Below are 22,930 nucleotides of genomic sequence, written 5' to 3'. Positions count from 1 at the left end.
GGTTAGAGGGTGGAATTAAATCAATTGTTTGATTAGGTCATGACGTTGCGAGGCACATTTAAATCTTTGAAGTATTTCCTATAAAAGCTTGTTGTAAAAAGAGTAATAGACAAACCAAATAATAAAATTCCATCGTATGTAGAGCGTCTACACTTCACCGTGAGCCTTCTAAGTGCTCCGTAATTGATTTGTTCAGCTTGCGATTATCTACAATTTGGACGGTTTATGTCAAGGCCGTAGCGTATATTTGCACCAACTGGACAACCACAATGTCCACACGTTCCGGATCAGCCATCAACCACCGGCCTACGGACGGTACGGTGTGCGCTAGCGCACTGCTACAGCTACCCTTCCCTTTGCAACGCACTGTTTCGACGCAATTTGCATAGCGAGTGGCCGTGATTGACATTGCCTGCAATCATGCCGTCATCGGGTAAGGGCACACCGGTGGCTTTTGTATCATCAACATTTGGCCAATGCGAGTGGCGTACGTTGGCAGGCAGGCCGCAACTGGGGATATGTTGCGCCGAGCTGGAAGGAAATGCATGTCGCTGAAGACGATCGCGGGACGATTGTGTAATGAAGAGCTCAACCGGTTATGGCCGATGGTAGAGTTGTATTGCTATCTTTGGCAACATGTCTGGTGACATTGGTGAGTGCTGTAGGGTGCTGACGTACGAAAAATTGGTATTGGTACGTACGAAAAATTGGTAACAGTTTCCTATGTATAATGGTCCTCATGACAGCTATCACCCTTTCTGGAGAGAGTATTTTTGTTTTTGTTTGAAACAGACTCAAAGCAAAACTGAGCATGAAAATCAGGCTTAAATAGTGCTGTATGCTTAAGGTATCAATTAAAATAATATAAGAATTAACGAAGAATACATCTTTCAAGAGAAAATCCTCTTAATATCCTCGCAGCTCTACCCACCCTGACCGGCTTTGATAAGGTTTATGTCTTATTTCCTCCCTGCTCTGCTGGAATTCGGATGTACCGTCACATAAAGAGCACTCGTCGACCTTGTGATGAAATGTCAGTCACTCATTGCATCATCTCCTTCCATCCAGTCCAAACCCCAAAACAAAACAAGAATAGCAGGCCCGGCCCGAACGCACCCAGGAATGGAAGGAATAAAATAAAGTGAAACACATTGAGCAACCACACATTACCAGTTTACCCAACAGTGGATGCGCCAGAACACTTGCCCTCTCAAATGAGGTGGAGTGCCTTCGGGCGAAAAGATGGTCCATTGCGCAAAAACAGCGCTCAACCGATCGAACCAACGCCATCCGTTCGCGTTACCGCATTCGTCGTATCTCTTCCAGGGTCATCTGGAGGCGATACGGTCGGTGGTACGAGCCGCAGGATCTACATCCTTCCCGCAGGCATCTTAATTCCGTTCACCGCTTTCGCACAAAAGGTCAAGAACGTCACAATCGCGCCTGGTTGGGCGTATGGTGGCCCGCTGGCCGGAGTCGTCTGCCAAAGGCGCGGAGAAGGTGGAGTACGCGGTCGCATCTTAAGCAACTGGACGCTGCGCTACACTTTAAGGTCTCGCTCGTTAGCGATGGTGTCTCGCCAGCGTCAAATCCAAACCTGTTTACGTTTCGAACGCCACCAAGAACTGCAGTCACCTTTGCCGAGCTGGGGATCATTGCATTCAGGAAGTAATTTGGGCTCTGCTTTGTTATTGTTCTGGTTGTGCCGGTCTAGTGGTCCCTCGCACCGATACTGTAGAATATCGTGATAAATGTCTTCCTAATCTTCCCGATTAGTAACGTTGGCATGGCATTTAAGACGGGCTCCAATTTGGAACGGTTTGCCGAATGGTACCATTCGTTCGATTGAATTCATTTGCGACTGGACTAATGCCCGTACGTCACCTCGTTCACTAAAGCTGATCATAAAATCGTTGATTTGACATAATGTTCGCTTCCCTGCCGTCACTTCCCGTCGCGTTTGCCCATAACACGCGTTTTGCACAAAGAAACAAAGGTAGTGTGATTGGGTGAACAATATTTATTGAATTTTGAGAATGGTGCGTCGTACGAGAACTTTACCATTTCACAAACGGCACCGGTTGTGCCTGTAAAAGGCTCGATCCGTTCTAATTCTAGCCGCTGCTCGCTGCTCACACCTTATCTCGATGTCGTAAGTGTCGCAGTGCCATATGCATCGACATCGATTGATCTGCAGCTCCCTGCAAGGCTGGTGGCTGGACTTGTGTTGCTTGTGGAGAAAACGGGCTTGCCGCGGGTTTGTAACACCGTTGACGATCAATTTCAAAGTCGGCACCCGGTGTAGTCTGGTCGGATTGTTTGTGGCACCGATGGGTGCTACAATGTTACACATTCGAAGGTGCTCCAAGCGCGTTCCGAATCGATGATCAGTGATTGATAAGTCCCGGATTGGGAACGGGAGTCCATTTACTGGCGGGCAGTTGGAAAAATAGAGTCGTTGAAAAGGAGGCGTGATCGGTAATCAATTGTAGTGATTAAAGATGATTTATCATGTGCTCGTTGGTTGATCTTAGAAGCCGTCGGTTGGGAGGGTAAAAGTTGTTTTAATTCTGTTCACTTGAAGCTAGTTTAGCAAAGAGTGCCACTAATGGTGTTCGATTTCTACACACTGGCATTTAACTGTGGCAACGCTAGAAATCGATAGTGATTGATGAACTCAACGTATTTCCTTATTAGTAAAGTCTTGTTAAAAAGACTGAAAATGGGAAACGGCATTGCAAAATGCCTCGCGTTGAGATTGGAATGCAACATTTAAATTTACAGTATTTAAAGTTTTGGTTTTAAATATTTTTGTTATATTTCAAAACTACCCTTTTTTAAACTGAACTACCGTTGTGTAAATAAATACGAAACATTAACTTCAATCAATACTGAATGGTTTACATTACCTGTAATCAAATGGGTTAAAAGGTTTAACTTACCTGATTGAAGACAAATGGTAATACTAGCGGCAAAAGATAATACAACACAGTACTTTTGTGTTATCTCGTGTGGCCTTGCGGCTTAAATCCTACCGATTGATCAAAATGCCGGTGTCAAGTAAACAACTTACCAATTTGCGAAAAAAAGTCACAAACAACAGTAAACACTTAAATACCAGCTCGTGCATCCTGTTCACGCATTCGGCGTACCTTTTATGGAGAAATGTGCCAAACAGCCGACACCCAGTTCACAAAAAAAACAACAACCTTCCCTCAAGCTTTACGAGCCTCGAGCTACGATAAAAGCTCGCGAAGGATGCGCTGAAAAGGTTGAACGCGTGCAGACTTGTCGGCGTTGTAGGGTTAAGCACATACAAATAAAAAAATCGCACAAAATCCAACACCCGAAACATGCCGTAACCGTTACACGCAGTACACATTATGTTGCTGTAGGTCGGCATGCCGTAGAAGGCGAAAGCAAAGCACAGCACAAAAAAAAAGACAATCCACGCGCTGGTACAATAAGCAAACACACATCACGCAGTGAAAAGCATCGAGCAAAGCGTTTTTAAAGGCTGTGATGCATAAAACGGGGTTGGTGCAGAAGCAGCCGGGGCACATCTTGCTGTGGGTAAAGCGATAAAGTTCATGTTCATGTCCTCTGCCGTCTGTTGGTTGAGATGATAAATGGCAATCGCGCGTTGCCACGTATCGCAAGAAAGAATCACCGAGATCGCCGACCGGAACCCGGCCAAGAAGACGCATCAGCTGCGTTACAACACGACACGAACCTTTAGACACACGACGCAAGACAGGAAGGAAAGGGGGAGGTTGAAAGGCAAGCTAAAATCACTTTAAAAGGGGCTCGTGCTTCAAATTTCACTTGCATCTTCGCAAGGGCAGCCGGAGTGCATATGGCAACGCTGCCAGTGCCGGGGCCAGTGCACCTTGAGGATGGCATTTAATGCTCAACGTACCGCCACTGCCTTGAATTGATGATCTTTAGACGCCTCGCACCGATCGCGCATTTCCGAGTGGTCGTCCCAGAACGACAACAAAAGGGGGGGGCACAGCCAATGGTGAAATTTAAGGTCCGAGGTCCTCTTTCGTTAACGATCTCCACCCGAAGTGCTCCAGTTATGGTGGCACTCCGTTTTCCTTCAACTACACCTTAAAGTTCAACTGCTTGCTGTTCTTTCTACTTGCGGTGCGGAGGAAAATGTCAAAACGGTTTCGGAGGGGCCCCAGGTAACCATGAGCCGGTGGGCAGTTGGCGATTGTAAAGGTCGTGTGGGTAGTTTGAGGTCATCTAGAGTCTTCGGAAAGCTACAGTTAAGGTACAAAATCGGTACTATTTTTCTTTCCGAACCATTTCGTTTGTTCTGTGGCTTATCGTACAATTGAAGACATGGTGGAAGGTCACTAAATGACAATCCCCATCACGTCGTCTTCTAACAACGTCCTTTCTCTTCGTTCTTTTCGTAATCAAGTCAAACCCTTGCCAGGAGGTCGTTTACCTTTCTAAAGCAATTATTTTTGCATAAATTTGTGAACGTTTCGGTGCATTGGGACGAATGTTCCCTTGGTGCCACGTGCCAGATACCGTAGGTGCATCATCTTCGTCATAAAGTGAATGTGGAGCAATCCGGTGGCATTCCGCAACACCGAAGAACCTCTCTGCGACGTTCACTTTACAGAAGTTGTTTACTTTTGCCAGTGCGCAGCATGACGCTAGCTAGAACATGTGTCCGCAATCGAAGACACCTTTCCCTTTTCGACATTGAGCGCGCCGGAACGAGATGAGATGAGCGCGCGTTTGGCGCGTAATGGCACCTGCCGGTTTTGTGCTAGGATTTGTCGGCTCATCATACGTTATTTTTAGCACGTGCAAGGCACACTGTCGATGGCGGTGCTAAGCAGCGATGCCTCGATTTAATGAATAGTTTGATGAAGAATAGCAATTACTTCACCGAGAGGGTAAACCTTTTACGCGTGGCTTTTGTACAAAGAAACAGGCACAAGGGGAAGGTTAGTGAAGGTTTGGTGAATTGTTTGTGTAAATAATAGACATGAAAGCATGTTTGTTTTTAAGTATTTTTTATTTTTATTTTACATTTTTAATTATTTACATTTTTCTGTTCATTTTTTTCTCGTCAAACTTCTTTTGCTGTTGCTATCTTCAGCCAGTTGCTTTTCTTACGTTTATTTTCTCCAAATGCGTTTATATTTAATCGCCTATCTGGTACTTGAATTTTTCGCTAACCCTAAATGCATGAAATGCGTGTTTCCATACTGTGCTCCTGTTGTTGTGTGTTTGTGCTAAGCCACTTGTGTTTTGTTTTCGCTATTTTTTTTATGGAAATGTTGAACATGGCATGTTGTGTGCAAGTGTGGAGCTCCAGTTTATTTTATTTTTTCATAAAATTCAGCATTCCCACCGGATGTAACTCAAACCATTAGTCAGGTTATGAGTAAAAGTCTCGCATGGTTAGTTAAATATCGGTAACAAAACATCAACTACCAACATGAGCTAAGGTACCCTTCTCGCTCTAGTTGTTTTGGGGAACAAAATTGGTACATGAAAGGATTTTTTGTTTCTGATCGCATGATATGGAGCCACTTTCTCTAATGCTGTTTTAGTTTTTCCTCTGTTTGCGTTTGGCCTTTTCCTAACTCTCCGACCCTGCTCTCAGACCCATTAAACCCTATTATTTACGAGCATATTTGAAGGAACATTGGTGTAGTAATACTGCTGCTTGGTAGCATCGTAATACTGTAAGTAAAGAAACAAAAGAAAGAAAATAAGAGTTAGCAAAAACATAAACGAATTGAGAGACAGGTACAGGAAATGAGTAAAAATAGGGAGACAAAAAGATGCCTTTATAGGGCATAATTTATGTTAATGCGTTTATGTCGGCTTTTATCTGCCTTCTGCCGTCCGGCACAAAGTTCACCGTTGTACACGCTAAAGAGACCACTCCCTAAATGTCAGTTACGTCATGGGGCATCCTTCACGTACTCCCCACGTACATCTGGAGTGCCAATTTGGGAAGAGTTTTTCGCGTTTTGGCACCTACCTTTTCTGGTGGAGCTACACAGTGTATGTACGCGTGATTATCTCATATCGGTGAGATGTGAAAACAGTTGTCTTCAACGCGTAACTACAATACCCGTAGAGAAAACGAAGGAAAAATAGAATCCATAAATTGGGGACCCATTTAATTATGGGGTCAATGGTTGTCCTGGGTGAAAGGAGGCGAAAGCTGAAACCTTAAAATGTCATTCAAGAGGGGCGCACAGTCGAAATTCAATTTTGACAACTAGAACTATACGGCTAATTAATGACCACCAATTTGCTTAATGACGTGAAATTAAGCTCATTACAGAGCAATGAGTTCCTGTTGATACTTTTTAGCATGAAATCTTTTTTATCGTATTTTCAGTTTACCTAGCATGTAGGACCCGTGAGCTGCAGATGAAAAATAGTTGTTCGTTGACTGTTGACAGGAAGAGAGAGATATTTTATCAACCTAATTGAGACAATTACGCATACAAAAGGCAAACCAAATAATAACTACCAATTAAAACGTTGATGAAAAAAACGCTAGTCGAACTAAATTATGTAATAAACTAAGAATGGGCAAAATGTGTATGACTGTCTGTTTGATACATTACTGGCGTTTCTGATCGATTTTTGACAATTACAGAATATGTTCAAATTCATAAAGTAACAGACAGCTAATCCAGTGCCCTTTTGTATTGTAATCACGTCCAGATAATCAACAGACTGGTACGCATAGCATTCAAACAATCCCTTTCACCTTCAACAGCGCAATTGTAGTTACACGAGCATAGCTAATTGCTGCGTCCAAAAAGGTAAAACAGAAGGGACAGCAAGCGAGAGAGAGAGAGAGTGAGAGAGAGAGAGAGAGAGAGAGAGAGAGAGAGAGAAAAAAAACAACAACAAAATGCTGCTGTATTTGAATTTTGTTTTCACATTTTCATCCGCTCCCGGTTTGCTGGGCCGATCAGGTTCTTGCCCTATTTTAAGACCACCGCCGGGCCATTAGCCAGTACAAAACCGATTTTCTATCTCGGCACGTGACAACGTGAAGAACGCAAAGTGTTTCCAGGTTTTTTTTGCTCGTCCCGATCGTTACAACACACCTCCAACCAGTGAGATTGGGACCGTTCACGACGGTACGCTTTCCATTCGCGTGCCATCGATTGTAGGTGATGGGCTTTCGATGGGATTATGGGTGGGTACGAACGAACAGAGCGCAGAGAGGGTGTGGACGAGATAAAGTGCCGACAACGCCGTGCGAAGAAATGAACCGTGTCCGCTTGCAATTATGTAATTGTAGCTGCTGCGATAATCTTGACCCGATAGGGCTTTCGGGAGTTCGATTTGGTCACGGGTCGATCGGGACGCGTGATTCGATAGAAGGTCCCAATCGGATCCTATCGGCGGGTACGATCGGGTCCCGCACCACGTAAGGAAAGTTAATTAGCAGCACCATTTGATGGTAGTGTTCGATTAATTTGCCTCCGGCCGGTGAGACAGACTACATCACGAAATTATGCTCCCTTAGTGCTACTGCGGAGGCATCGACATAAAGGGAGCGCCCTGTGCGTTCATTACGGGGTCATTCATTAGGTACACTACCCGGTTGCAGCATCCGGTTTGAAGAAAGTGAAAAGCGATGGGATTTAAAGAGACACAAAAAGAGCGTCCAGCCTTTTGGATTCTCCGGCCACGAGAAGAAAGGGAAGCACCTTATTATTATCCACTTGCCGACTCGTTGTCTGGGCCCAGGGTTGGCATGTTCGTTACGGTACCGTGCGAGTCGGTGCCCTCGTGTGTCTAGAGGTCGCACCGGAGGCTGCTGCGACAATCCACGTCCATGGTCGCCCGGTGACATAACTGTAACACGAGCGCATAAGCGCAAAAACATCTGGACCGACTAGAGCGGACCGTATGTGCTTACACTTTCTTCGCAATACAGGTATATCGAGAGGAGTGGCTCGGCCCGAGATCGGTTACATTCAAATGTGGAGCTATCGGAGCGTGGCTAGCGAATAAGCAAGCCAAACGATTCAACTGACACCGGAAAATAAAGGCACAGCCTTTCTAAGACACTAGCCTTTCGCCACTTGTCGTCCCGGGGTTAGTGTATTGACAGGTACTGTAACACCCCTGTTAAGGGGATGAAGAAAAAAAAAACAACTCCGTGTCGCCTAGATAAGCGAACTTTCTCAAGCATTACAGTCAAACTTACCAACCCTCGATTTCAATAGCATAAAACATTTTGAAAGCAGAAAAGAAAGGACGAATTAGCGAATAAAAAAGACAAAAACGGAAAATATTTGTCACAACGCGCAAGCGTTTGTTCTTGGCATAGCGAAATTACGATGACAAAAGACTTAAGCGCAACCGCAAGACACGAACCTCACGTGAGTGCTGAATAAATGCATCCAAAAGTAGCGTATATGAATTCATTAAATTAGAGATACGAGCATTAATCATGCGACACGGTAAACTTAGGCTTCATTTGTTAAAAAAACACACACACACTACATCACACGCTTGCACTTACCACAATGTACGGCATGTATTTAACCTTCTCGTAGGCCTTGTACTTCTTCAGCTTGGGATTGTACTTTCCGTTGAGCTTATCGTACTTATCGTACTTGCTCTGGGCGAGCTGCTGGTCGTAGAGATCGTTGGTAGCGAGCAGCGCTTGCTTGGCCGCTCCGTACGACACTTCCGTGTGCTTCGGTACGACGGCGTAATACTTGAGACCTTTGTTGGGCACGTACTGTACCGCAAGACTTGGCACGACCTGCTGGGGTTGTTGTTGTTGTTGTTGTTGCGGTTGCTGACTGTTCGTTGGGGCTGCGTTGTTAGCACCGGAAGCTAGGGGTTGTTGGTGGGCCTGTGGCTTATCAATGATCTGGCCGGTCGGGGCGGCCGTTGAGAGAGTTTGGGTTGGATTTGCTGGCGGGACAGGTTGAGCATTTCCATTCCGAGGCTGATGCTGTTGTTGCTGCTGCTGATGCTGCTGCTGCTGTTGGGACTGTTTGCGCTGCTCCAGGGTAATGTCATTGTACTTGGGGCGCGATGGTGGTGGTAGAATGTACCTTAATTGTGTATGGAATGGAGTAATGATTTGTGAAAACTGCAATATTGAAAGACCATAAGGTACGGCGAAGAGCTTACCTGTAGGGGTTAGGATTCGGGATGTCATCGGATTGATCTTCCCAAACTGGAGCAGGCTCACGGAATGGTGGCTGAGGAACGGGTGCTGGTGTGCTGGTTGGGGGCACTATTGGCCCAGTGTTTGTATTCCAATCTACCCGTATCGCGGACACACTTATCGCCACGGCCAGTAGAACCAAGGCAGTCGGTTCCGTTTTCTGGAAAAAATAGAGCGTAAGATAAATATTAAAAATGTAAACATCCATTGAAAGTGATGTGTCATGATGTAATGGTAACAATTTCCTTCCAATAAAGCTGTCATTAATATTCGCGTTTACCTATAACTCTATTCATAAACCGTTTCGAGCTACGAAACCCAACCAATAGGCACCCTTCCCTCAAAGTGCACCGATGATAAATGATCACGTATCACTTTCGTGAAGTCTATTTCTGTCGCTTGACCTTTACCGAAAGCACCGCAAAAAGAGGTATGCTCGTGAACAAACATACCACGAAAGGAAAGCCGACACTACAATAGACTCCACCGGGCCTCAAACTCTCTCACGGTGGGTCAATAATCGTCCCGGGGGAGAGTAACTCAAATGCCTCAAGCGGCGAACCATTTATCACAATCTGCAGCATCTTAATTTGTGTGGAGCAGTTTGGAGGATGATGGTCATCATTCAAGAGTGGTTTGCTTTTTTTTGAACTCAAACCCCATAGAAAGCCTTGCGCCCAATCCCCTAGCGAGCACCGGTTGGCCATAGTGTGGCCCATCCCGCGTATGGAATGGATGTCGCAATTTAATGCCGCTGAGGATCGATGAAGAAATTATACGATAATATCTTAATGATGATTATCGCTTCTGTTTAACCCAGTTATGATCGAAGCTCGCATCTTACGCAAGGATAGGGATAGAAGGTGTAGCCTTAGCTAAGTAGCTAAATGAGACTCCACTCTCCTTCGCTGTCCACAGCTCGCTAGTGACGGTTTGGTGATAAGTCATCAATCAATTACGAGCCAACGCTGAAGTGTTGTTATTAAAACGTATAATAATTCATTTCCCCGTTTTTACGCGCAGCGTCTGGAACCGGGTGGACAGGTATGATGTGTATTTTTTCTTGCTCGGCATTATACGCCGGATCAAGTGTCGATTCGAACCCGTCTAGCCATTACCGTGGCTCGGCCACTGTACCGAGGAGAAATGCAGACGGCAAAGAAAAACTGCAAGCACGCGTGGGGTGCAGACTGACGAGCGAGTTTTATCAATTACGCCGTAACGCCCATATTTAATGTCAGCATTGCGCAAGTCGTGGAGTGCGGGTCTGGGATTGCTACCAGGAGGACCAAGTGGGGGAGTGAGCATTACATGATAACGCGACTGCTAATGATATGTCATTGGGAAGCTATTTGAATCTTAATATAATCTACAAATAGTTAGCCAAACGAGACGAAAGAGACAGAGGTAAGCTGATACAAGGAGTCATACTCAGATAATGAGTTGTGTAGGCAGAAAGTTGTCTGCCGGCTGTAAATGCATGTTTGAGTGATGATAGGAAGCAAGGTGCCTAGCTGCCAGACACCGAGAGGGCTTGGGTTTACGTATGATCAAGACTATTTTAAATGGACATTTCCATAGGAATCCATCACACTTGAGTAACGCAGGAGATCATAATAATGAAACGCAATTAGCGATACTGGTTAGAGGTGTTATTATTAAGTGAGTGCGAAGTTTTCAGCAAAAATCTATGAAATCGAAATCAATTTTAATGTTTTTTTTTAACATAAACTGTTGGAGCAACAGCATTTTTAAAGCACTTATGGACTTATGGGCAAACTTTCTCAAGACCGATTCTATTAAGATGTATTCTTCTCAACTTCTCAACATATTGCAAGATTTTTTTTTTAAATAAGTGTATCGTAATCTACGTTCTAAGAACCCATGGCCTATAACAAATATCCAATGCACTTCCTGGCGAACACTCTCCGCACCGTAACCATTGCACTGCCATTCAAACATCGGTCAAATACCGTTTCCTGTGGTGCGCAAATTGGAAGCAAATTCCCCTTCGTTGCATTATTTTGGCATGCGGCAGCACCGGCAGCTACAAGTGCATAACCAAAGGTAAAAAGTGGCATATTTTACCATTGGCACCCCCGACAAACCAATGGGAATGTGTGCATTTCTTCATGCAAGTTAATGTGTTGGTGGGTCGGTTTGGTTTTTTGCTTGCTCTGATGCTACCGACGATACGCATTTCGCACCATACGCGCCTTATTTTGATTGCAAATAGAAATTACAGAAAAATCCTCCCTTAACGTTCCAACGAGCCTGCCCTCATGTGCTATACCGCTAGAGCATTGTGCGTGTTGATGGGTTTTTATATAAAACCGTTCAAACGGTGTTTGAAGAGAGGCAGTTGTGCACAGGTGTCAGTTCAGTGCGGATCCCAAGCGAAAGTGAATTGTGTGGGTGAAAAAAGCGAGTGAAAACAAAGCAACATGAAGCAAGTGCGTAAGAACTGTGATTTTAAACCACAAGCTGTGCTCTCCCCGTACCCATTGTGACCATTGTGTTCTGTGCTATTGCTTTTGATTCCAGCTATTGATCGGCGCGTGTCTGTTGCTGGCCCTTCAAGCGTCCTGGGCGGTGGAACCCTCCGCCGAGGTGGAAGCGTCCAGTGAGCAGCACGAGCAGATCGTGCCAAAGATTGCGCAGGATTTTGAGCACCACGAGCCGCACGATTATTACGCGTACCCAAAGTACAAGTTCGAGTACGGTGTGAAGGATCCGCACACGGGCGACCAGAAGAGCCACTGGGAGGAGCGCGACGGTGATGTGGTGAAGGGCGTGTACTCGCTGTACGAACCGGACGGGTCGGAGCGCGTCGTGGTGTACCGGGCGGACAAGCTGCACGGGTTCGAGGCACACGTCAAGCACATCCACCACGCCGCTGGTGGCCACGTGCAGTCGTACAGCCAGGAACCGGAGTACCTGGCCGAGAGCCACGGAGAGCACGGCTACAGCTACAGTAATCAGCACCTGGAGTGAGTGTAATCGTGGGTCAGGCGGGTCCCGTTACCGGTCCGTGGAATCGATCTCAGAAAAGTGTATCTTTTTCCCTGCTCAATAAATAGTTTCCATTTCCCCCCCGACGAAACGGCTCCAGTTTGTGCTCGAAAGAGCCACGGCACTGCAATCAGAGGTGACGATAAATCATAAGGCGTATGCGATGATCGTGATGAACGGGAATTGTTAATCTAATTTCTAGACGATTGTTGGTTGGTTGAACGTAAGTCCACAATAATTGAATAATGCTCATCATTTACCACACAATACAGCAACAGCTGAAGAGGCGCGTCCAAAACACGCCTCGCGATCATCGAAACTGCCACCCACGAAACGAATTCCCAGCATAAAACACGAACTTGGGGACTCCAAAAGTCTCCAATCTGCACGCTCTCACGTTGCTTGCAGCAGTCTGTGCAAACGGTTTTGTGTTTTTGTTGGATGAACTTGTTGGTGCCACTTTTACATAATCTTTTCCAGCCTGGACTCCGGCCCACTCATAAGCAGCGAGCGTGTGTGATTGATCCGCATGCTCCGGTAACGATGACACGAAAGCCGGGTAATTGTTCTGCTGTCTCCACATCCAGCCCGAGCAGGGAACGGAACGATCGATGTCCCTTTTATGGGATCAAGCTCTCCGATCTGTATGTCCCTGGGACATGGGAGCGAGTAACGCAACGCAAACGAACCACAAAAGCATGGCAAAATTGAAATGTTTGAACGATTGATTAATGGATCTTTGATTGTCGGTCGCGTCCCGTCGGAGTGTGGGCCGTCGGGCTGCTCCATCCACGGGCGTCTTCTACTCTTCCAGCAATAATTCGTGTGCGATAATTCTTCCTAGCGGCGTAGTGCAGTGCAAAGGGTACAGGGGGTCCCTCTAATGAAGCGTACCGAAGTGTGCCACCATACGTGCATGTATGTGCATGTACCCGGTGGAATGTTTCGGCGAAAGGGAAGGGTTTGATTTTTATCAGCACAAGCACAGACACTCAGATGGTAATGCGATAGCTGGTGCGGAGCGTTTGGTGTGCCCTCTCCATTGCAGTGCAGGCGAAGGAAACGGCGTAACGGCCGACTTGCAGACAAACTCCGAAACCGTTGCGTAAGGGTCAATTAATATTTCAGCGACTGTGGGCTGGGAAAATTGGTTTTTAGGCGAGCGCTGCTCCAGTTAAGTGCCGTGCGCGGGAACCGTCCACCAAACAATTTAGGAAACATGACGTCTCTACGTACGACGATGATGATTCGCAGCCCGGCAAGCGCGCGCGCGTAGAACGCTGTCCCACACACGTTGTCCATACGCATGGGACCGCGAGCTGACGGCTCAATTGATGGCGAGCGCTTTGTGAAAGTACGATCTAATAAAATTCCCGTTTTCTCTACTTGATTGGTTGCGTTGCGGCAGGATAATCGGTTCTGCTTGCCGAGCTGGAGGAGGTGATTAAGGGTTCTGTTTTTTTTTGCTTCGATAAATTGACAGTCCGATTATCTGTGGCTTAAAAAGGGGTGAGGCTTTGCTTATTCTCGCACTTCAAGCAGGCCGGGCCGAGATAAAGTCATTGCAAACGAACGCTTAGCCAATTTTGATTTGATGGAAACTTGTCGCACTAAAGGTGGCAAGTGTGCAAGAGAATGTTATGCAATCGTTTGGGGGACTGAATAAGACAGAAAGAAAAGGCTTGACTATAGAACGAGTTTGATGCTGTACAAATGTGTAGAAATAATCCATTACATTTCTTTTTAAAATGAAGATTGATTCTTTTTATCCAAGTTTAAATTAATCACTCCTACGCTTGCCATTCTCAAATCGATGTCAAAGTTTGCGATGAATGCGTTTCAATTATTTTGATTGAATTCTAAAAGCCTGCTTTTCTATTCATTCGGTTTATCAACGTCCAACCTGGCTACATTGTTCTATCAAACGCTGTCCGTAAAATGCGGTAACTCATGTTTGCATTACTCTGTCGGAAGAGAATTCATTCGTCATTCTGTGGTTTGTACATCTACCTCTACCGTCACTGTTCATCAACCTAAGCCCACGAGCAAAAAATAAACTAACATCACCCACCCGCCTTGGCATGTGGCTAATATCAAGCGAAACAAAAAGAGAGAAACACACCTCCTGCCTTTTGGCTGTGACTTGATTGCCCATGAAAGGATTGTTACGCTTGCAACGCTCAAGAATGTTTGGAGCAGGAATTAGGTTCTCCGCAGCGGACGCAGCCCCGTCATTGGGGAAGCCTTTTTTGAGCCGCTGCAGTGTTCAGGATTCAGTAGGGGTTCATTTTTCGCTTATTCAATTATCTCGTTGCATCAAGCCTCCGACAGTGCATAGATGGACTGTCAATGTATCGGTGGATGCTGCGCGGCACGGGGCCCGCAATCACGCAATCAAGGTCCGATCGGGCCATGACAGTGCAGTTGTCGTTGTGTTTGGCGTGCGAAGTGTTGTAGGTCGAGCAGGCAATTAATTAAATACACGACTAATGGAAGGCACGAGCTCATCGACATGGACATGAACATGGAGCGTCGTTTGCAGGAACTCGCTGTACGTCAAAGCCTCCAATTTCTAGGCATCTAGAAGGTAGCTTTACCTTAATTTTTAGGCATGTTAGTTCTACAACATACAACACAACAGATCAGTTGGGAACAAATCAACACATCAAAAGTAGTTTACATTCCACTCCCTTTAGCCCGCATAGCGATCTCACACGGATCGTCATTTTCCGGTCGGATCGATCGGTTCGATTGTGCCCGCGAGCAACAGTTCACCTCCTTCGCGCGTAGATCATAAATCGTTCACAGGATCACCACCAGCGTCACTATCGGTTGCTTTGCACACAAACACGCCTCGGCCGGCTACCGTTTTGCAAGCCGGGCAATAAATCTGGGAGAAGCTGGCGGGCGTTATTGATCATGGTAGACCCACCCGAACATAACGATGCCGCCCCCCAGCGATCCTTTTTATGTGCGGCAAGGGGTACGATTAGAAAGGATCGAAAGGTGCGTGTGTGTGTGTGTGTGTATGGTGCTGCTGGCACGCGAATGTAATTAAAGATTGGGATTGGGAGGTCTCAAAAGTGGAATAGTTGTGACAAAGTATTGTAGAGCCAGACGTCCAATCAAAGGTGCAATAAAAATGAATTTAAATCATGTCCCAAATCATGTATATCTTAATCATAAAATGTCAAAACATTAGCGTAAGCCAATACCCTCTCGCCAGGTTGCTAATCTAAATGGATCTTCTAGCTGGATAGTGTGCTAGTAATAAAAGAAAACACCTCGTAATGGTAATGGCACAAGGTGCGAAATGGATGCTGCTCGAGCAATCATGGCACAATTGCATCACTTCGATCGCATAATTTAATCAAGCGACAGTGATCAATATTTGTGTGTGACCTTTTCAGACTCAACCGACACCGACCATTCGACACACCTTCTCATGACGGTCCGGTTTTTGCATTCCGAACTGACCAAAGTGTGGTGTAAATTTTCTTTTCTTTTTTTTCGATCAATCAAACGTCACCTGGTGTCGTTTCGCAGGTCCCCGAATCATTATCATAATTGAGAGCAAACATTTTGCACCGCACGCATCACACCTTCTAATAACTGGCGGAGGTAGGTGGGGTACATTAACGGCACGCCAACCCGAGCTGGGTGTGTTTAACGATCAATGAAGTAGCTTGTGCGCCGGCTTAAAAGCTGACCGAGCATTTGAGAGGGCCTATAGCAACATTGTTGTTATTATCTTCATCAGGTTTACAGCGGGCAGAGTTGGCTGCATTTTTTTTTCGATCGTGATAAAGAGCCCAGTACTCCAGCTGCTAACGTAGCGACTGGTTTGAAGCGATATGTGTGGGCTTTGCGGTTTAATTAGCTCATAATGAATATAATTTATTTTCGTTTCGTAAGTGCACGTGCTGGGATTTTCCGTGTAATGTTACGAGCTAGTATCAAATTCTGTTTAATTTATTACACCCACACAGACACACACACACACGCACGCAGTGACAGCAGAGAGACACATTACAGAACTGCATCAGACACGCTCACGACTCGACCTAAGTCGCAGTTCAAGATCAAGGTCAACGGCGTCAACAGTCCGTGTTGAAACGGAACCGTAAACGATCGAACGCTGGCTCAATTAGCTGTCGAATCCGTCGTGTGTTCGAGAGAGTGTGAGCCGGTTTGCTCTTGACAAACTGACGGCGGATGATCACATCCATTGCAGATTCTTCCGTCCGGTGTGTGGGGATGAGTTTTATGCTGATTCGAACCGTTGTGTGTTGCTTCCGCACCGTTCCACCTTGAAGATGAGCATCGACACGGAAGAGAGCTCGTGATTTAAGCGAGGACACAAGCGACGAACCTCTTACGGTGAAGCTGTGACGGGAGCAGTGTTTATGGTGGAGCAATAAAGATGCTTTAGACAAAAAATAGAGAAGACGCATTTTAATGTCCCACACAAGCCGCTACGGTAAAAAGGGGGGGGGGGGAAATGGCAGTTTTCCAACCCGCTGTTTATCGCCTCTATGATTCACCGATGTAGCGATGTGTAGTGAAACTAGTTGGAAATAACAAAAAAAACGGCACACTTGAAAGGCAATAAAAGATTGACTTCAAGTCGATGCGCACCAACGGCAACCACTTCCAGGCCCGCTGACGTATGACGGTAAACACAAGCTACTTAATGAAACAATCGCCACTTGTAATCATACAGGTGAGAACGAACGCTGTACGTTCAACCGCTGACTGTCTCGCCAAACGCTCTAACACTTCATGTTGTTCCGGAAAGTGTGTGTGTGTGTGTGTGTGTGGGTTTGCCGTGAGAGCTCCTCGAACTCGACGGCGCATTTTGCTACACGTTACGTCAGGTGGAGGAGCAGTCTACCCATTTGCTGCGGAACGCATGATTTGATGCTTCGCTTCGTTTCGATAGAATTATTACGACGGCAGATTACGGACCCTCCGCTCGGACGGGCGATTCGCAAATCGCACGGTTTGCATTCCATTGGAACTAAATAGCAATTTGCATGCTGCGTCGTGCAACTGCGAGTTATGAAGCCTTTATTTAGCGGATTATTCGATTCGAGCTGTGTACGTCGGCGTAGGATACGGAAAAACGCGTTGCTCTGCCGTGCACATCACAACGCGATTGTAGGAGGAAAGATGTAACATCAATAACAGTTATGACATGCGCTGTGTTAATGTGCTGATTGTGCTGTTAGGATAGAACTTACCACCCAAAAATGATGATTCCGCCGCATGGTGTGTTTGTGGTATGCTTGCTGGAACGAGTTGAGGGCTGTTGCTGGTACTGGATAAATCACTAACAATTTAGATTTTTTATTTTCAAACGATCGTTGAGTGCTGCTTCTTTCGTTACTGAAAATAATACAAAGTTATATCACACTCATCATGCTGTATACACATTCATTATGGAATAAATCGCTCCACTTTAATGCATGCAATCGTTTATATTCCGTTTTTATTGTCACTTGGCAAACATTTTCACTCCATCTTATTCAATGACCATTCATTCCACCTTAATCGTGCTTGCCGTGCCATTGAAGTATGTTATTTTATTTGCCGGCAAACGAAACAAAAACACACGAAAGTCACGTGCAATTCATAAAAGGAACTGCATGTCCCGCAGACGAAAAATAAAGGCTTCCGTGCAAACAATGCTCCACCCATGCAAAATACGACAACACACGAGCGTCGAACAAACAAAAAAAACAGACTTATTCAAAAACCTCCAAAACATGAAACGAACCCTTTTCTCCACACAAATCTTCCCCACATATTTCCTTACACCGTTGTGCTGGGGGTTGGTGCACGTAATAAATTATGCATGGAAATGGCGAAGAAATATGCGCCACCTACCAGCCGCCCGCTCGATCAGCCGCTTTCTTTTATGTTCTTTCGTGCGAGCTTTATGTGCGCGGTCCGCGGTACCGCTTGGCGTGTGCATGTAACGCATCGATCCCCACCCCGAACGTTGGACGAAACGTTTATGCAGAATGCTTTCTTCGGCCACCTCGGTTTGGGTTCCTTCAGGGGACGAGCTGTAAAAGGGCTCTTACGAGGCTGATAGTGTGTGATTTCGTAAACGAAATGGTGCCGTTTTTGCATTGAAATTGAAAGTCACAGGAAGGAGGAAGGCAAGAGGTGGTTTGTGTGACTGGATAGGATTGAAGTAAGTGAGTAAGTGTTTACTCGCAGCGTCACAATGTTAATTGGATATTGACGTTATCAGCTGTTAGCATGAGTGTTGTTTATTGGCAAAAGTAATGTTTAATAAATGGTGCAATTCGGTTGCAGTGCATGGAGGGATTTTTATTTTTAATAACATATTTATGAAGCATTCAAATCACCCCAAAGTCATGTCAAGTATATAATTATTTTTTAGGACTGACTTTTTGAAAGCAGATTGCAATAATTAGGATCTAAAACAAAATTACAATTGAACGTCATTGCTAAAACAGTTACGGTACACAAGAAAAGATATTCACAATTAATGTTTAAATCAAATGGACGTTTCCTTATTTTTTCACCACATAATCAATATTTAACAAATCTTATCTTAAAAATCCTACATAACATAAATTATTCACAGTTGTATCGATAAGGAGTAAAACAAATTCAAACCATTGCTTGCCTACTTTTCCCTCCTAGCCCGTATCAATGCATTCGACAGCAGCTGCCGGTCAACTGCTCGCGGATCGTCGATCGCCTGTCCGTGGCTGGAAATAAGTCAACCCCCCCCCCCTCCATTGCTCTTTCATTTGCCCTCCAACTGTCCCGCTGCTTGTGCAATCGTATCGCCCGACGCGACGCGCCCAGTGACGGAACGCGCTGTGACCCGGGCGCTGGCCCCGCGTCGGTGCAACTCGAAAGTGTTTGCTTTTCCTTCGGCAATGGGTGAGTTTTGTTTGACTGCAAAATTGGCCTCAAACGAAAGCCGAACATCAATGCGGGGTGGCATTGGCGAGACACCATGAGACCGACCGAGGGGTGGGATAGTGCGAGCATGGTTTAACGCAATAAATAGAAGAAACCGTCGCTACACTCTCGTAAATTATCGACAAACGTGTGGCTGCATATGTGTGTGCGCGTGTGTGCACATTCTGGTTTGGGGGATTGAAGCGGCATCGATACCGTGCCGGCATGTGAATTTTAATTCGATATCGGGCAAAGGATTTGCATAAAAACCAACCCAAGCGCATAGAAAGCGCGGTACAGGAGGAGCTTCAACCGAGCAGGGCAGTGGAAGGGGGAAGGAAAAAAAGTCACACTAGCAGGTCGATGCGTCCTACACGTCCGTGGCGCTTGCGTCAGAGCTGCTTGCCAGCCGGAGGGGAAAGGGATCGGGAAAAACTCGAACGACGACGCAAGCGCAACCATACGCACCATAGGTGCAGGCCGGCGGCGGGATACCACCAACAAATCGCTTTGCTTTCTTGGCCAGTTTGCGCCGCCCGATAATGGGGCACCGATAGGCTGGAAGCTGTTTGCATGATAAACAACCTGAGCGCTTGGGGTACGGGTCGGCCCCCAGACCGGGTCAGTCGGGCAGTGGGCTGGATGCGACAACAACGTAGCCCGATAGGCGTCGTGTGGAGCGATGGTACGATTTGAGTGTGTGTTTGTGCGGCGAATCGCTAATTGTGGAGTAATTATTGTAATGAGCTTCACTTCATGACACTGTGTCAATGTTTTTGGGCACTACGATCCGTCTGTGAAAACCTTCAGCTTTTTGCAAAGATATAGTTGAAGCCTTTTGTCCGGAATGCCTCACGCATTGATGTAACATAAAGTATTGATGGTTTATTAGATAAGACGAAAAATATTGAAAATATGCTTTTTTAATTATAATGCATAAAAAATCATGGAAAAGGTTTGATCATGGAGAAGGTTTGACGACAACAATGCGAATAAAAATTTCATATTAGTCAAAATTATCTATAACATTGTAAAGTCTTTTAAAGGATACACTTAGAAATTATATTACTATGGTAATATTATGTAATATTTTAATAATTACAACAAAAATTGAATAACAGTATTGTTAAAATATTTTATGGATTTTTGAATTTTTAATGATAATATGTAAAATTTAGAACTTTTTACTTTTTGAGTTTTTTGAGTTTTTAATGATAATATGTAAAATTTAGAACTTTTTTGACTTTTTCAGAACGATTGACCTACAATATTCATAACACCTGTATTAAAATTTGGAGGCAAACCATTCATACATCCTACTAACTTAGGTAGTGTATAAGTTGTTCAAAAAAGTCTAAAAGTGCGCAAAAAATACAAAAATTCATAAAACAAGCTATAGCTGATAGATGTTTTGAATATTATAATAAAACCTTCTTTTAAATTCAGTAGCAACGTTTATGATTAACTATCCCACACGGGTCGGTTTTCAAATAACGATGTCAATTAGGCAGTAAAAAAGCTAACACTCCATAAAGCTTTCAGCTCTCAAAGCAATACCTGTCATTAATAATCACCATATTCTAGTTCTAGCAGCGCTCTGCCATAGGCTGCGATGGAAAAGGAGAGTACTACTGCTTTAAATTAATTCACAGCCTACAGGGAAAAATGATCGACCACGCTTCACTGGATCGCCACATTCTACGGCTTTGCATCTTAATACCATCTACTTTCCATTTCAGTTCGATCTACCATTGATGTAACGAAACCTTCTCATAGACATCTCATTTCCACTTCCATTTCGGCCCCATTTTTAAAGAAAAAAAAACTAGATCCAGTAGGCTTAAGTCGATCGCAAGTAGCATACAGTGAGGCATCAGGCATCCAGAAACCGGCTGTACGACTCTTCCGTATCGTATCACCTGCACCCCCGGCGGCACCAAAGCCGTTCTAGATTCTTTGTCCAAGAAGCTCACCACAAAGCGACAACCCCAGAACACGACACACGATCGCCGCAAAAACGGGGATGGTCAACCGAGCATTCTGTTCTCGGTCATTATTTTGATTCAAGGCTAGCTCGCAATTGGCAATCGTCCATCTCCTCCGGGTGTGGAAAGAGCCCCGGACCTGGACATGAGTTGGAGGGCGCGATGAGGCGTCCTCGACCCAAGGATTGTTTGCCATCGCCGAAGGAATCTGCCGACTTGTGATTAGCTCTCCGCTAGTAACCGGTTTTCCGCAATGGAAGATACAGGAAGTACGGCAGCGACGTCCTGGCCTGAAGCACGGTGCACGGGTGAATGTATAATTCATAGCAATCACTTTGACCCCCACTCGCTGATCTTCCTGCATCCGAACCGAGTGACCGGCCTCGAATACTGGAGCGAATCTGCACTGCAGGAGAGCTGTGAGTAAAACTACGAGACAGAATCTGTTTGCCTATTAACACTTCAAAGCTGAGGACACAGACCGATCTTTGCACTGAATGGAGCAGAACAGTTGTTTCTTTTATGGCGTATTTTGTTTTGTTTTTTCAACTCCGAACAAGTAAACAGCACACGCACAATTGTCAACGTCGGATGGATGGCCACCGTGCCTTATCTGGGCACAGAACAGTTGCACATAAACCGGAGAGGTCAGGTAGTGTACGAAAAATCCCACACGATCACACATTCCTCACCCTACACGCACGCATCGTGGACCACAACGCAATCAATTGTCATTTGAACGCCTGCTACCCCACACGAACGCTGACGTGCTGCATTGTTCCATTGCGTCGGATGACTAATGAGAATGTTGGCGCTTGTTTTGTTCTTTTCCGCCGGAAGCGAGACAATCGGCAAGAAATCATCGTTCGCAGTACGTTAGCTGAACTTCATTATCACATCGCAAGACAGGCATACGCCTTGTGTCACAGCACGATACAATCAACCGTCATTAAGCACATGGTCACTCTTTTGCACATTTGATTTGCGATTATGCACACTTTGATAGAATGTTAGATAGAAGACTGCGTAGACATTCTCACTGCACACAAAAAACTATTCACAAAATACGTTTGAATTCATTCGAACTGTTTCAATTTGCACCGTAAGTCGTTTCCCTCGAGGAGACTTCAATCAACCACCAAGACACGAACCCCAAAAGCACAACGTCACCCTAAATCTAGCACTTACGAGCGCTTGGCTTCTCCCGTAGCATGCGAACGGTCCGAGATAGACGCCGGAAAGGCCGAAAGCAGCGCGTGATAACCCCGTTGACGACGAAAATCGTACTAAAAGTTTCAAAAGCCAGCGAAAACGTATTAAAGTTTTGTTGTCGCCATTTTTTGCCACCGCACGGGGTTGCAGCTCTCGCTTTCGCTCTCGCGGGAGCTCTCCTTCCTTCCAGCATGCGATGTTGGACGACGGCATCCCCCACTGCTTGCGAGTGCGCGCACTCAGCGCCCCGGACGGAAGGGGGTTTTAAGGGAGATCAGTGAGTGATCTCATCCGCTCTCTCTCAGTTTTTCCATTCCGGGCTGGTAGAACTCACCCCGTGCAGCTCAGAGACCGGCACAATTTTTCCAATCTCGAATGGTTTCCTATCGCTCTCTGAGGGAGAGTGTTTTTTTGTTGTTGCGTTATGTCATATTTGTTTACGTTTTGTTTGCTGCATAGAATGGGAGGATGTTTTTCTCACTCTAGATCTCGCTCTCTCACTCTCTCTTCTCAGCTTCTCATGCGTGAGCATTGGTGAGTTACTACACCATGGGGAAGGTTTGTGTCTTGTTTT

General features: G+C 45.5%; 2 protein-coding genes across 2 annotated transcripts; one reads left to right on the top strand and one right to left on the bottom strand.

The window, feature by feature from the left end:
• Positions 1-5,022: 5,022 nt before the first annotated feature.
• Positions 5,023-22,463, bottom strand: LOC120950837 (uncharacterized). Its single transcript, XM_040369188.2, has 5 exons — positions 22,333-22,463; positions 17,455-17,599; positions 9,163-9,359; positions 8,540-9,083; positions 5,023-5,715 (listed from the first exon to the last, which is right to left on the bottom strand). The coding sequence occupies exons 2-5, from the start codon at positions 17,479-17,481 to the stop codon at positions 5,641-5,643; spliced, it is 843 nt and encodes a 280-aa protein (XP_040225122.2). The 5' UTR covers positions 17,482-17,599; positions 22,333-22,463; the 3' UTR covers positions 5,023-5,640.
• On the top strand, positions 11,502-12,294 carry LOC120950838 (cuticle protein 19-like). Its single transcript, XM_040369191.2, has 2 exons — positions 11,502-11,652; positions 11,744-12,294. Exons 1-2 carry the CDS (start codon positions 11,644-11,646, stop codon positions 12,191-12,193), a joined length of 459 nt encoding a protein of 152 aa, XP_040225125.2. The 5' UTR covers positions 11,502-11,643; the 3' UTR covers positions 12,194-12,294.
• Positions 22,464-22,930: the final 467 nt, after the last annotated feature.

Source organism: Anopheles coluzzii, chromosome 2 (assembly GCF_943734685.1).
Source record: "Anopheles coluzzii chromosome 2, AcolN3, whole genome shotgun sequence".
Classification (NCBI taxonomy): Eukaryota; Metazoa; Arthropoda; class Insecta; order Diptera; family Culicidae; genus Anopheles; species Anopheles coluzzii.
Note: the sequence above shows the minus strand (reverse complement) of the source record. Positions and strands in the feature narration are given on the sequence as shown.